Raw genomic sequence first — 14,276 nt, 5'->3', positions numbered from 1 at the left:
TCACATCTTCCCCATTATATTTAGCAAAGCTTTCTTCACATCCTTGTTGCGCAATGTATATATAATGGGATTCAACAAGGGAGTCAATATGCTATACATAAGTGGGATCAGCTTTGTATTCACCGATGACTCTGTGGGAACAGGTCTCAAATAGGTGAAGATGGCACTACCATAGTACAGAAGAACCACTGTTAGATGAGAAGAGCATGTCGAGAAAGCCTTTTGCCTCCCTTCTGTTGATCGTATTTTCAAAACACTTGAAATTATGTACACATATGAGAGAAGGATACAGAACATTGGTGTCCAGGCTATGAACAACCCAATGGTTAACAAGAGCTTTTGGTTGAGGGAAATGTCCCCACATGACAATTTCAGCAATGGTGGAATGTCACAATAGAACGCATCTAGGCGGTTGTCTCCACAGAAGGGTAACTGAAAGGCAAAATAGGTGTGTACGGCAGAGTTGAGAAAACCACCCACCCAGGAGGCAGTAGCCAGCTGCAGGCAAACATTCCTTTTGATAATCAATGAATAGCGCAGTGGGTTGCAGATGGCTACATAGCGGTCAAAAGCCATTACTGCCAAAAGAAGGCATTCAATGCCGACAAAGGAAAAGAAGAAAAACAGCTGGAGCACACAGCCTGTGTAGGAGATGGTGCTACTTTCTGTCAGAAGGAGATGCAACATTTGGGGGATGGTGGTAGTGATGTAGCAAATGTCAAGACAGGAGAGGTTTCCAAGGAAGAAATACATGGGAGTTCTGAGCCTCTGGTCCACTATGGCCATGGTGATGATGAAGGTATTCCACAGCACAGTGAATAAATAAATGATCAAGAATCCACTGAACAGCAAGAAGTGTACCTCCTGCAGATTTTTAAAGCCAAGGATGATGAATTCTGAAAGCTCTGATTGGTTTTTTGCCTCCATATCTGATTCCTAGAGACTGGCATTCGGAGGCATACTGCTTCAAACAGTGGAAGGAGAACATAGCTGTTGAGGCTAGGAGAAAATGATAGTCTTTGTCTAAAACCCTTTTAAAATCATTCAAGGGTCCCTTCCCACTCTATAATGATAAGATTCTACATTTATGTAGCTGACAATCACTGTCTCCTGTGACAATGGATTCCGTGGTTTGCCTTTGAAGGAGTACTAGCATTTATCTGTTCTACACCTTGTAGCTTTCAGCTTCATCGCATGTCTCCACACAGTTCTTCTATTAGGTGACAGAGAGAGAGAAACTTCTCCCTATCCACTTTCTCACTTCCTCTTTTTTTCCAGGCTTGAATTCAGTTCACCACAACTTTGCATCTGCTTGCATTAAGGGGAAAGAAATCCACATGAAAATTTGGAATTGTTTACCTTCATATTTCTCCTATATGCATTTCTAAAGCAACATTCCCTAATACAATGTGTTTGCAAAAGCTATTTTCATTAATACACACATTTCTATGCACATTTTCTCTAGTATTGTTGTTGGTTCCGAATGAGTTCTCATTCACTTACATGCAGATGAAAATTCATAGTATGTTAGAGTTCAGTAGAGTCATTCTAAATTTGACTATATCACAACTGGCGCCATACCTTTATTCATTTTGATTGCATTTCTTCAATACAAACTAATATTGTGTCCCACCAAATTTTGTTCTCCCATCCATAACACATTCATTTCCTTACCTGTGAGATGAGCCTTCTCCCTGTTGGTAGCATTACATGTGGGTTGCTCATGGATTTCACAGTTTCCTTTCATATATGGGCAATAATGCCTTTGGGGAGTTCTACCCCAAGTGCATTTCCACCAAGGCAAGACTTGCAGAAGTTTTTCAAACTAATCAGCTAATCAATTGCATCTTAACTAAATCATACAGAAACGTCATGTATATTTCAAATAAAACATTCTTGAATTGTATAGCCACAATTGTACCTAATGTTGCATTACTTTGTAAGGAATACTTGATGTTTGTGTTCATTGTATGTTCCTCTAAAAGATTACACACACACACACGCACACACACACACACATTTACAAAGAGAAAAGAAGCAGGGCACTTCCTTGAGAGAACTCTCTGTATTAGCAAGAGTAGCTGTCTTTTAATAAATCAAGAACAATGCTGACCTCAATAAAAATATGGGAATACCTTGAAGGACAAGACTCTGGGGCAATTGACAAAGGATTGGGAGGCTCCACAAATGTAACACTCATGTCTAGGGAGGCAGGGATTCCTTGAGGTGGTCCTTCCACTCCAAGTTTGACCCTGCTCAAGTGTCAGCCCCTTGCCCCAAACATGGGACTGAGAATGAATATACGCCCAATGCTTCAGCGAAAGCCTACCTACATCTGGAATGAACAAAGCTGTGGCCAATTTTTAAATCCCATAATGTTGTCCTGTGCAGTTTTTTTACCCATCTTACACTAGGCCTTTTTCCCCCTGCAGGTAGAGGTCACTGCAATAGGGTGCCAGAAGGATGAATTTGGATAGAGCAGTTTCATTACTGCTTTCATTTTATTAGCTTCACAAAATGTTTTTTATCTATGGACAGAGAGGGAAAATATATTTGTTGAGGTGTTTGTGTGTTGGAGAAACTTACATGAAGGAAAAAGTATTTTAGTTTTACTCTTGCATTGTAGTTTCGACTTACTTCTTTTTTAAAAAAACTATATATTAATGTTGCAACCTGTCAGGAATCTGGGTGGATGGCCTACAGGGTCCTTCCTAATTCTTGATTACAAATTATTAGTATTAGTATTTAGTATTACTAAACAGATTCCACTTACTCTTTCATTTGTCTGTACATATATAATGATGTAAGCTCTGGGGTGAGGGGAGTTGGACTGCATGGCCTCTGGGGTGCTTTTCAGCACCTGATCCCATGAGCACACAGATTCTGGCAGCCAAGCTCACAGCTCCTGCATCAGATCTCCAGGGAGACAGCAAGCACCCTGAGATCTTGTTAGTCTTCAGATGCGAAAGCTCCAAGATGCTCTGACTCAAACTGCTGTTACCCCACAAATCATTCTTTTCACCTGAATTAATTTCATAAACCTTAGAGTGGCATGGGGTTAATATCTATGCATCTCTGGAGGTCCTGTGCCATGAAGGTTAGGGTTAGTTCCTATAGCAGGTTAACACCTTCTTTTAAAAAGTGATATTTGCCTGACCATTTCAAAGATAAACAGTTCATTTCTTGTCCAAACTCTAAGTAGTGATGGGTGAATCTGTCAGTGTTGGTTTCTCTCAGTTTCTCCCATGCCCCCTATTTCAATTCAATTATTCAGATTTCCACATTATATTAAAGTCTTCTTCTTTTAATCCTCATGAATATTCCTCAGTATTTTATTGTAAATGTTCCCAAATATACACTTTTTTATGAATTTTAGGCACGAACACCACAACCCAGTAAATGCATGCATTATTTGGCAGAGAAGCTATGTTACAAAATTTTTAGAAGTATGCATTATCAAGGTTAACTGTGTTTCAGTTCTCACATTTTTCCCCATAGTAGCACAAAAAAACCAAATGCTCATGTGAAAATACGAGGTATTTGATGTTAGTTTGGGTCTCCATGCTACCCAGCTTCATCTCTTTCTCATACTCTGGTTGATCTCAGCCTGTAGTAACGCAAGTTGTAACAAATTGCTGTGAATCTTGTTTCCTGAAGCAAAACACCAACTACTTTACTTTTTAAAGAAATGTGCAGGCCCCCCATCCAGATCAAGACTAGGGGTCTGATGTGCAGGCTTTGTGCTTTTCACAAGTGGACCACAGACAACACTAGTTTCTGAAAGATATCAAGTGATGCTAAAAATGGCATTTAAAAATTGCAGTTAACATCTTATATAGTTGAAACATAACACAAGGGCAGGAAACTATGGTCCTCAGATGTAATGTGGACTCCAACTACCTCCAGCCCCAGGCAACATGGCTAATGGTTAGGTACAATGGGATCTATACTCAAGCAACATCTGAAAGACCAGAGGTTTCTCAAAAAGAACATATTTTTAATGAAATCAGTGCCTATTTATGTAACCACTTAAGAACTGCTTTTTTTTAAAGACCATATCAATACCATACCAATAATGTAAGCTCATGATTGTATCTGACAAATTAAAACTCCGAGTGCAGGCAGCTCCCTGTTTCCATATGCACAATATTAACAACCTAAATAGTCACTTTGGCGCTACTAATGCAGCAGTTCAACTTCACTGTGGAGGTACACTCTATTGTTTCTTGAAACAGATGCCAACTAGTGTCATGATGGAAATGCATTATTTTATTGGTTATGATAAGAGAAAAGAAAAAGACAATATGCAATGATAATTACATTACAGATTAAGCAGAGCAAAACAAAAGCAACCAACATAGTGTGTGTGTGTGTGTGTGTGTGTGTGTGTGTGTGTAGCAGATGGGGCTCATCAACTTGGGGAGGTAGTCCTTTCAAACCTGGAATTTTTATTCTTTGCCTACATTTCTATTCGTCCTTGACTACCCTAACTGATTTCAATAGGCTTTCCCCAAGCATGACCAAATTTGGATCCAGCTGTCTAATTTTAAATTGATGTTCAAGTGGTATATTTGGAAACAGTTGTATTTCATCAAAAATGACACATACTGGAGGTATAGAAATAGAATTGTTGATGGCTTATATTTCATGTATTTTCACCAAAGATTTAATCCTTTCAGGAAAAATAAAAGGATAATACACATAGCATCTTCCAACTAATCAGATTTTCCATTACAATATTTTGGAATGATATGAAATAGTGCTCTGGGGGGGGGGGAGAGTTCAATAAATTGGAGCAAAGATTTTGGCATACTACTAAACTGAATATTTGGAACACCCCACAGGCTTTGAAACAAAAATTGAAATCTTAAGCCCTAGCTATAGTGTTCCTAGCCCCCACATTCAATTTCCCAACACTACTACACGATAAATCCAAGGAATTATTGACATCAGTCTATTTCAGGACAACATTTTCTTCATCATTCTCTTCTGTAATGCCCCCTTCACATCTTTGTTCCTGAGGGTGTAAATCAGTGGGTTCAACAAAGGGGAGAGAATGTTATTAAAGAGGGCAATCATTCTATCCTTGTTCAATGAGTAGCTGGAGAAGGGCCTGACATATGTAAAAAGACAGCTGCCATAAAAAAGCAAGACAACAGTGAGATGAGAAGCACAAGTTGAAAAGGCTTTCCTCATCCCATCTGAAGAACGCATTTTCAGAACCCTCAAGATGATGTGACTATAGGAAAGGAGGACACACATGCCTGGTCCAAAGCCCATTACGGGACTAGTAGCCAGCATGGCAATAATACTGCTTGAGATGTCCCCACAGGAGATAGCTACAAGAGGAGGGATGTCACAGTAGAAGTAGTTGATCTTATTCATACCACAAAGGGGCAGGCGGAATGTGATAAGGGTGTGAATGGTGGTGTTGAGTGAACTTGTGAACCAAGAAGCTGACACCAGTTGGGCACAGAGTTTGTAATTCATGACCACATTATAGCGGAGAGGATTGCAGATAGCAACGTAACGATCATAAGCCATGGCAGCCAACAGAAGGGTCTCAGTACCAATGAATAAGATGAAGAAAAAGAGTTGCACCTTGCATCTTTCATATGAGATGGCATTTCTTCCTGAAATCAGGTGCACAATTATCTGTGGAATAGTGGTTGTAGTCTGGCAGATGTCCAGGAGGGAAAGGTTACAGAGGAAGAAATACATGGGGGTTTGAAGGCTTGGTTCTATGGAGACAAGAGTGATGATGAGAATATTCCCCATCAGTGTGAAGAGATAAGTGATGATGAGAAATCCAGAAAGGAGGAAACACCATTCATAACGGTTTGAAAATGTCAGAAGGATGAATTCAGATGGGGCAGTTTCATTACTGAAATCCATTTTATTAATGTCGTAAAATGATTTTTATCTATAGAAAGAGAAAAAATACTTTATTGCGGGGTTTTTTTGGGGGGGGGGGATAATTAAACAAACAAAGGAAGTAACATTTAAAACTTATGCTTCCTCCAATGGATTTACATCAGCCATACATAACTTAAGGCTCCTCTCTGAGTATTTCCAAATTGGGCACAACATTAAATCCTCTATAAGATATCAATCTCTTAGATAATTATGATCATGATGATGTCACCCATCTGACTGGTTTTCCCCAGTCACAACAAAATATCAAAAGCACAATAAAAAATCAGATATTGGAAAATTCCGTATGTGTCTTCTAAAAGTCACATAGTTGCTTATTATGTTGACATATGATGGGAGGATGTTCCCTAGGACAGGCAAAACTACTGAACAGGTTTGATGGTGCAAGCTTAGTTCTGATCATCTCAGACTTGTTTTTCCTATCCTTTTTAAATGCTCATCAAACCTGGAGATACTATCAGATTTGTAGACCACTTAACAGAGAATATCATAGTAGTGTACACTGTACTATAGAACACAGTAAAAGGGTGGAGGGTTGTTATATAATTCACCATGGTCAGATAGATAAATAGATAGATAGATAGATAGATGATAGATGATAGATGATAGATAGATGATGATGATAGATAGATAGATAGATAGATAGATGATATATGATAGAAGATAGATAGATAGATAGATAGATAGATAGATAGATGATAGATAGATGATAGAGATAGATAGATGATAGATAGATGATAGATAGATAGATAGATAGATAGATAGATAGATAGATAGATGATAGATAGATGATAGATAGATGATATAGATAGATGATATAGATAGATAGATGATAGATATAGATAGATATAGATATAGATAGATAGATAGATAGATGATAGATAGATAGATGATGATAGATGATAGATAGATAGATAGATGATAGATAGATAGATAGATAGATAGATAGATAGATGATAGATAGATAGATAGATGATAGATAGATAGATAGATAGATAGATAGATAGATAGATAGATGATAGATAGATAGATAGATAGATAGATAGATGATAGATGATAGATAGATGATATAGATGATAGTCACACTTCAGGGAATGATGAAGCAAACATGAATATTTTAAACTATCTCTGACCATTGCTTGATACTGATTGTCATGGAATCCTACAAAGCAATTGCTCCAAAACTAAAGGCCTTGCTGTAAACAAATAGGAGATTAAGATACCACCAGGAGAGTCAAAATGCACCAGCTCTCATTTTTTATGAACAGTAAATCTGAGTGGGGGGATATATCCATGCCAGTTCTGTACAACTGAACAATTCATGATGGTTAAAGCTATCCATGACCACAATGACTATCTTTCTTCCTCTGCTGTCAGAGTCAATGTGTGCCATTGAATGCCAGTTGATGGGGATCACAAGTTGGGAGAATGCTGCTGCACTCAGCATCTGCTTGGGGGCTGCCCTTAGGTATCTGGCTGGTCACTGTGAGAACTGGATACTAGACTACAATGGTGCTGTACTCTGATTTGGCATGGCTCTTCTTAGGTTCAATTTATCTTTAGAAAAGACGGTCTGAAATATGTTTAGTATCACCTTGGCATTAAACATCATATTTGCATTGAGAGGCATTTACATAAGACTAAGTTACCTGCAAGGCTTACCAGTTATAATCCTCTAAACTGTGTTTAAATCTTGGATTCCCAGATGGTGAGGGGGCGTTCTTACTGAATATTTTCTCTGTGTTGCAGTTCATGGCAGTAAGTCAAAGATTGCAAACTGTACTATTATCTTTCAGTGTTTGCTTTTATATATCCACAAGCATGCTAGTTGGGCCTCCCTAGTGTGGTGGTATGTATATAAGTGTCTGGAGGTGGAGAACCAAAGGGAGTGTAGAAGAAACAGAACAAAACAGGAAACTAGTCCCACTGGTATAAGTTTCATGATTCACATTATTTGGACATTTTTCACTGGAAACAAAGTTGATACAGTGGTACCTCGGGTTACATATGCTTCAGGTTACATACGCTTCAGGTTACAGACTCCACTAACCCAGATATAGTGCTTCAGGTTAAGAACTTTGCTTCACGATGAGAACAGAAATTGTGCTCCGGTGGTGAGGCAGCAGCAGGAGGCCCCATTAGCTAAAGTGGTGCTTCAGGTTAAGAATAGTTTCAGGTTAAGTACGGACCTCCGGAATGAATTAAGTACTTAACCCAAGGTACCACTGTAAAGGTACTGTGAGGACACTTAGAAACTTTGAAGAGTTTGGGGCCATTTTCCCCATCTTCAGGTTAAGAGTCTTACAGAGCTTACAAATGTATTCACCTCAGATTAAACAGAGGAAAACAAAAGCATATTTGTGGATGAAGCAGATGGGGCTCATCAACCTGGGGTGGTAGTCCTTATAGGAGAAGGAAAACTCTTATCTTAAGACACTAAATTGTGGGATTTCTTCAGGAGAATAAAAGGTTAAGGAGTAAACCCTATACAAAGCCAGACTGGAGTCCCTAAGGCAATTGGATGGTGCCTTGCATGCCTCTTTCTGGAAATTCCTGCAGCCAGGCTGGTGCCAAATGTTTCACTCTGCTTTACTTTGGACCACATCAGTGAGGTCGATGGCCTGGAGTCATGTCTTCTGGGCAGCCCAGGACCTCCATACACACTGCCCTGGCTTGCACCCCAAGGAGGTTACTTCGGTGCCACTAACGCAGCAGTTTGACTTCACCCCCTAAGGAACACTCCATAGTCTCTCAAGACAGATGAATGCCAACAATGTTCTATTCCATAATATGATGCATCAAAATGAAGTCTAGGGGAAAAAAATGTGTAGCTGAATTGATCTTACAACCGTGCCAGAATGTCACAAATTTATGTCACAAGTATTTATGAATAAATTGCTTTTTGCTCCCCCTGTCTTATCTAATGACTATCTTTCTTCCTCTGCTGTCAGAGTCAATGTGTGCCGTTGAATGCCAGTTGATGGGGATCACAAGTTGGGAGAATGCTGTTGCACTCAGCTTCTGCTTGGGGGGTGCCCTTAGGTATCTGGCTGGTCACTGTGAGAACTGGATACTAGACTACAATGGTGCTGTACTCTGATTTGACATGGCTCTTCTTACACTCAATTTATCCTTAGAAAAGATAGTCTGAAATACGTTTAGTATCACCTTGGCATTAAACATCAAATTTGTATTGAGAGGCATTTACATAAGAACTGCAAGACTTACCAATTATAATCCTTTAAACTGTGTCTAAATCATCGATAACCAAATGGGGAGGGGGCGTTCTTACTGAATATTTTCTCTGTGTTGCAGTTCATGGATGTAAGTCAAAGATTGCAAACTGTCCTATTATCTTTCAGTGTGTGCTTTTGTATATTTACAAGCATTCTAGTTGGGCATCCCCAGTGTGGCGGCATGTATATAAGTGTCTGGAGGTGGAGAACCAAAGGGAGTGTAGAAGAAACAGAACAAAACAGGAAACTAGTCCCACTGGTATAAGTTTAATGATTCACATTATTTGGACATTTTTCACTGAAAAGAAAGTTGATAAAGGTACTGTGAGGATACTTAGAAACTTTGAAGAGTTTGGGGCCATTTTGCCCTGTGAGATTCCCAGGTTAAGATTCTTACAGAGCTACATGGGTCACTGGATGACAGGACCAGTCATCCCTCTGCCCCAGTTCTCTTGGTGATATGGTTTACTTATGTTAAATGTTCTGCACAACCTTATTGAAATCCTGAGTAAAAAGGCACTGGGAAAGGTCAGCATAATAAAGAGGGCCTCACCCTCTCACCCATACAATAGGGCTTGTGCAAATGAACAGCTATGACACACCCTAAACATTGTTGGAATCTCTCTACTAGGTCACCCAGTTACACCCTGCATACTTAGCTTGCACCGTGACAGAATTCAATGCTAGGCAACTCCTGGGTCTTTCCAACTTTAACAAAGTGCCGTTTCAACTGCTCCACTTCTATGACAACTCCGATTAGCTGCAGTAGTCTCAATCCTTCATCCTTCCTAAGTGCCTGCATTTCCATCCAAGCTCAGGAGTACACATCATGAGGTAAACTCGCAAGTGTCTTTTTCCAATCAGGAGTCAAAGGGAGAAAGGGAGGCTTCGAAATATTAAAGGAGCGCTGACTGGAAAGAAAATATTGGGCATCTTAGCAACATTGAAGTTACCCCAGAAACCTGCACCAACTGACGTTCTAAACAAATCTTCAAGTGTACCGAATATGAAACAGAAATATGTAACATTTGGTGGTGTCAAGCCAAAAAACTTGATGGCAGGATTTTTATTTATTTTATTTTTATTTTTTACTGCACTGTTTGGTATGCAACCCTGATACCTTTTTGTACCATCACAATAAAATGAGATTCTGGGCCTTAGTTACACTGCTCCAAACCCCAACTTCTACTCCCTGGCAAAATTAAAAAGTAAAGCTAAGAATTTCATGGTATTTTTTTCATCATTCTTTTTTGCAGTGCCCCCTTCACATCTTTGTTTCTGAGGGTGTAGATCAGTGGGTTCAACAAAGGGGAGAGTATGTTGTTAAAAAGAGCAATCTTGCTATCCTTGCTGAGTGAGTAGCTGGAGAAGGGCCTGATATATTGAAAAATAGAACTGACATAGAAAAGCAGGACAACTGTGAGATGAGAAGCACAAGTTGAAAAGGCTTTCCTCATCCCAGAGGAAGAATGCATTTTCAGAACCCTCAAGATGATATGAATATAGGAAAGGAGGACACACATGCCTGGTCCAATGCCCATTACAGGGCTAGCAGCCAGCATGGCAATAATATTACCAGAGATATCACCGCAGGAAATAGCTAGGAGAGGAGAGATATCACAGAAGAAGTAGTTGATCTTATTGATACCACAAAGGGGCAGGCGCAATGTGAGAAGGGTGTGGATGGTGGCATTGAGTGAACTGGTGAGCCAAGAAGCTGACACCAGCTGGGCACAAAATTTGTAATTCATAACCACATTGTAGTGCAGAGGGTTGCAGATGGCAACATAACGATCATAAGCCATGGCAGCCAACAGGAGTGCCTCAGCACCAATGAATAAAACAAGGAAAAATAGTTGCATAATGCATCTTTCATACAATATGGCATTTGTCCCTGAGATCAGATGAACTATTATCTGTGGAATAGTGGTGGTAGTCTGGCAGACATCTAGGAAGGATAGGTTGCTCAGAAAGAAGTACATGGGAGTTTGAAGGCTTGGTTCTATGGAGACAAATGTGATGATGAGAATATTCCCCATTAAGGTGAAGAGATAAGTGATGAGCAGAAATCCAGAGAGGAGGAAATTCCATTCATTACTGTTTGAAAATGCAAGAAGGATGAATTCGAAAGGAGTGGTTTCATTACTGACATCCATTTTATTACATTAATCGATTGATTTTTTTTCTGTGGACAGAAGCAAAAATATGTTATTTGGTGTGGTGGTGCAGAAAATTTAATGAACAATGGAAGAAGTGTTAGACTTTTACTCTTTCTATGTAGCTTCAACTTGTTTCATTTTTAGCTATCTATATATTAATGTTGGAATCTGTGAGGAGCTTAGGTTGATTTCCTACAATTTCTTTCCCAACATTTGATCACAAATTCTTAGGATTACTAAGGAGCTTTGACTAACTCTTACTTTTTTCAGAATATACTAATGTAAGCTTTGACAGGGCAGGAGTTTTTTACTGGGTAGCCTACAGATTCCGTTCCTTCTTTTGATCCAAGAATTTACTTTATCATCTCTGAACTGGCCTAGGAAGATCTCCTTTTAAGTAAATTAAAACTGTTATGTTGCCATGGGAACTAGATAACTTGTCAATTGCTGCATGGAACAGACTCTTAAAAGATGTATGCATATTAAAACCATTGCAGATAAATATTATAGAATCTGGCTAGATCTCTTTGAGAAGAAAAAATATGTGGTCTGAGTCCAACAGAATCTCAATCTCTACATGAGTAGCCTGTGTGTTCACCCAAGGATGGGCAAATCTTTCAATTTCAGTTCAACCTCCCACCATACTTCCCCACACTTCCACATCTAACTGGCATTTTATTAAAAGAAAACCCCTTTTGAAAATTCAGCAGCATTTTACTGCATATTTCTCATAATATACAGTTTATTAACCCATTTCCCCTAATATAATGTATTTGTGAATGTTATTTCCAGGAATACATGCATGTTATGCACATCTTACTCTACTAAATACAATTTTTTATATAGTAAGTTGTTTACTTTTGTATACTATGCACATCTATTTGGAAATAAGTTAAATTATGTCCAATGGTGAAAATTCACAACAAAGTGCATTTACAATTGCAGTATCAATGGAGAAATATGTTAAAGAATGGCTGAGTTCTCTTAGCTGAAGATGACTAAGGCTGTTAATGAACTACAATCTAAGTTCCACAGCAGCACAAAAATGCAAATGCCAACATGTCAGTTCAGGTCACTGTGGCACCCAACAGAACAGATATTATCTCCTCACTACACTCTTTTTCATCTGGACACGTAGTAAGGAAAGTTGCAACACAACACCTTGAATCTTGCTTCCGGAAGCAAAACACCAACTACTGTACTTTATTTCTTTTTCAGGAAAAGCAGTTTGTAGGGCCCCAATCCAGATCAGGACCATAGGAGTGGTGGGAAGGTTTTATCCTTTTCACAAATGGACTACAGAGAACCTGCTTTTAAATATCATCATCATCATCAACAACAACAACAACAACAATATGCCGCCCATCTGACTGGGTTGCCCCAGCCATTCTGAGCAGGTCTCACCAAAATATCAAAAACACAATGAAAGATCAAACATTTAAAATATTCTGCTTGAGGGTTGCCCTTAGGTATCTGGCTTGTCACTGTGATAAATGTATACTGAACTGCAATAATGCTGTAGTCTGATTTGACACGGCTCTTCTTACATTCAAAGTGTCCTTAAAAAAGACAGTTTGAAACACATTCAGTATCAGCTTAGCATTAAATATCAGATTTGCATTGAGTGGAATTTACAGAAGACTGAGCTACCTGCAAGTCTTATCAATTAGAATCTTTTAAACGTAAATTAAACCTTGGCCACCCAAATGGGGAGGGGGTGTTCTTTCTGAATACCTTCTCTGTGTTGCAGTTCATTGCAGAAAGCCAAAGTGTGCAAATTATCCTATATTTTTTCAATGTATTAAAGGCTTTGTAGTGCTTTTGTATATATTTGTGAACATGCTAGTTGGGCCTCCCCCGTGTGGTGGCATGTGTGTGGTTGCCTGGAGGTGGAGAACCAAAGGGAGTATGGAAAGTCCCCTGGAAATTAGTCCCACTGGTATAAATTTAATGAGTCACATTATTTGGTCATTTTTCATGGAAAACAAAGTTGTTAAAAAATACTGTGAGGACACTTAGAAACTTTGAAGAGTTTATATGTTATGGGGAAAGTAGGTTTTGTAAGATCTGTTGGAGGATTGTGCACAATGGCCAGAGAATGTACAAACTCCAGTCAGTGTATGCCTATTTCTCAAGTTCTGTGGGAGACTGTGTGTACTGACTAGGGAGTGTGAAGAATTTCCTCTTCCACGAAGAATTATGTGCATAGTCTCCACAATGACTGTTTGACAGTGGTGGGTGGTTATGCACATTAACTGCTCTACTTACCTTGTTGAGGTTCTGGACTGCAGGTTGGACGTAGAGGAATGGTGGGAGGAACCAGCTGGAGAACCACCAAAGAAAGACGTCTCAGAGCCTAGGGAGTGGCAGTGGGGTAATGATGTGTGTTCAGAGGGGGAAGAGGGAGAAGACTGGGAAGAGGAGGTATTCAAAGATGAAAAGGTAGCAAGATTTAGTGAACAGGAAGAGGCTGTAGCAGAGGCAGAAGTGGAGACAAGAGAAGAAGGAGGCCAAGATCGAGATTCCCCAGGGGAAAGCTCATAGTTTTAAAATCCAAGGCATATGAAAAGGTTGAATGAAATAAAATGCAGCACAACACTGAGTCAGGCACTGGGGAACCCCTTTGATTTGTGAGTTTCATGGTGAGAGGCAGTATATATTTTTATTGGTTTTATCAGTTACAATTGTAAAAAGTGATTTTAAAAATGCAATACAGATCTCAACTTAAACAGCTTGTTGAAAGAGAAAGACAACAGAGAGGGCAGTTGTCTAAAGCAGACACTTTTATAAGTACTTTCTTTTAGAAAATAATGTGAAGTCCCTGATAATAAAAGTCCCTAAATATCAGTCCAAATACACTACAGTGATAAAGCTTATATTAACAGCATCATAAGTCTGAAAAAACATAAATTTTAATTTGTTACCTTCACAAATTAGTGTGGTATAA

General features: G+C 39.1%; 3 protein-coding genes across 3 annotated transcripts; all 3 read right to left on the bottom strand.

Moving 5' to 3' along the window:
• Positions 1 to 927, bottom strand: LOC310829665 (olfactory receptor 5V1-like; the record flags this gene model as incomplete). Its single annotated transcript, XM_083708386.1, has 1 exon — positions 1 to 927. One exon carries the CDS (start codon positions 925 to 927, stop codon positions 1 to 3), a length of 927 nt encoding a protein of 308 aa, XP_083564512.1.
• A 4,032-nt stretch (positions 928 to 4,959) lies between these two features.
• On the bottom strand, positions 4,960 to 5,895 carry LOC310830525 (olfactory receptor 5V1-like; the record flags this gene model as incomplete). Its single annotated transcript, XM_083710306.1, has 1 exon — positions 4,960 to 5,895. The coding sequence occupies one exon, from the start codon at positions 5,893 to 5,895 to the stop codon at positions 4,960 to 4,962; it is 936 nt and encodes a 311-aa protein (XP_083566432.1).
• A 4,498-nt stretch (positions 5,896 to 10,393) lies between these two features.
• LOC310830524 (olfactory receptor 5V1-like) lies at positions 10,394 to 11,209 on the bottom strand (the record flags this gene model as incomplete). The annotated part of the gene is made up of 1 exon (XM_083710305.1): positions 10,394 to 11,209. One exon carries the CDS (start codon positions 11,207 to 11,209, stop codon positions 10,394 to 10,396), a length of 816 nt encoding a protein of 271 aa, XP_083566431.1.
• Positions 11,210 to 14,276: the final 3,067 nt, after the last annotated feature.

The sequence above is a fragment of the Podarcis gaigeae genome (genome assembly GCF_964106915.1).
Source record: "Podarcis gaigeae genome assembly, chromosome: 13".
NCBI classification, from domain to species: Eukaryota; Metazoa; Chordata; class Lepidosauria; order Squamata; family Lacertidae; genus Podarcis; species Podarcis gaigeae.
Note: the sequence above shows the minus strand (reverse complement) of the source record. Positions and strands in the feature narration are given on the sequence as shown.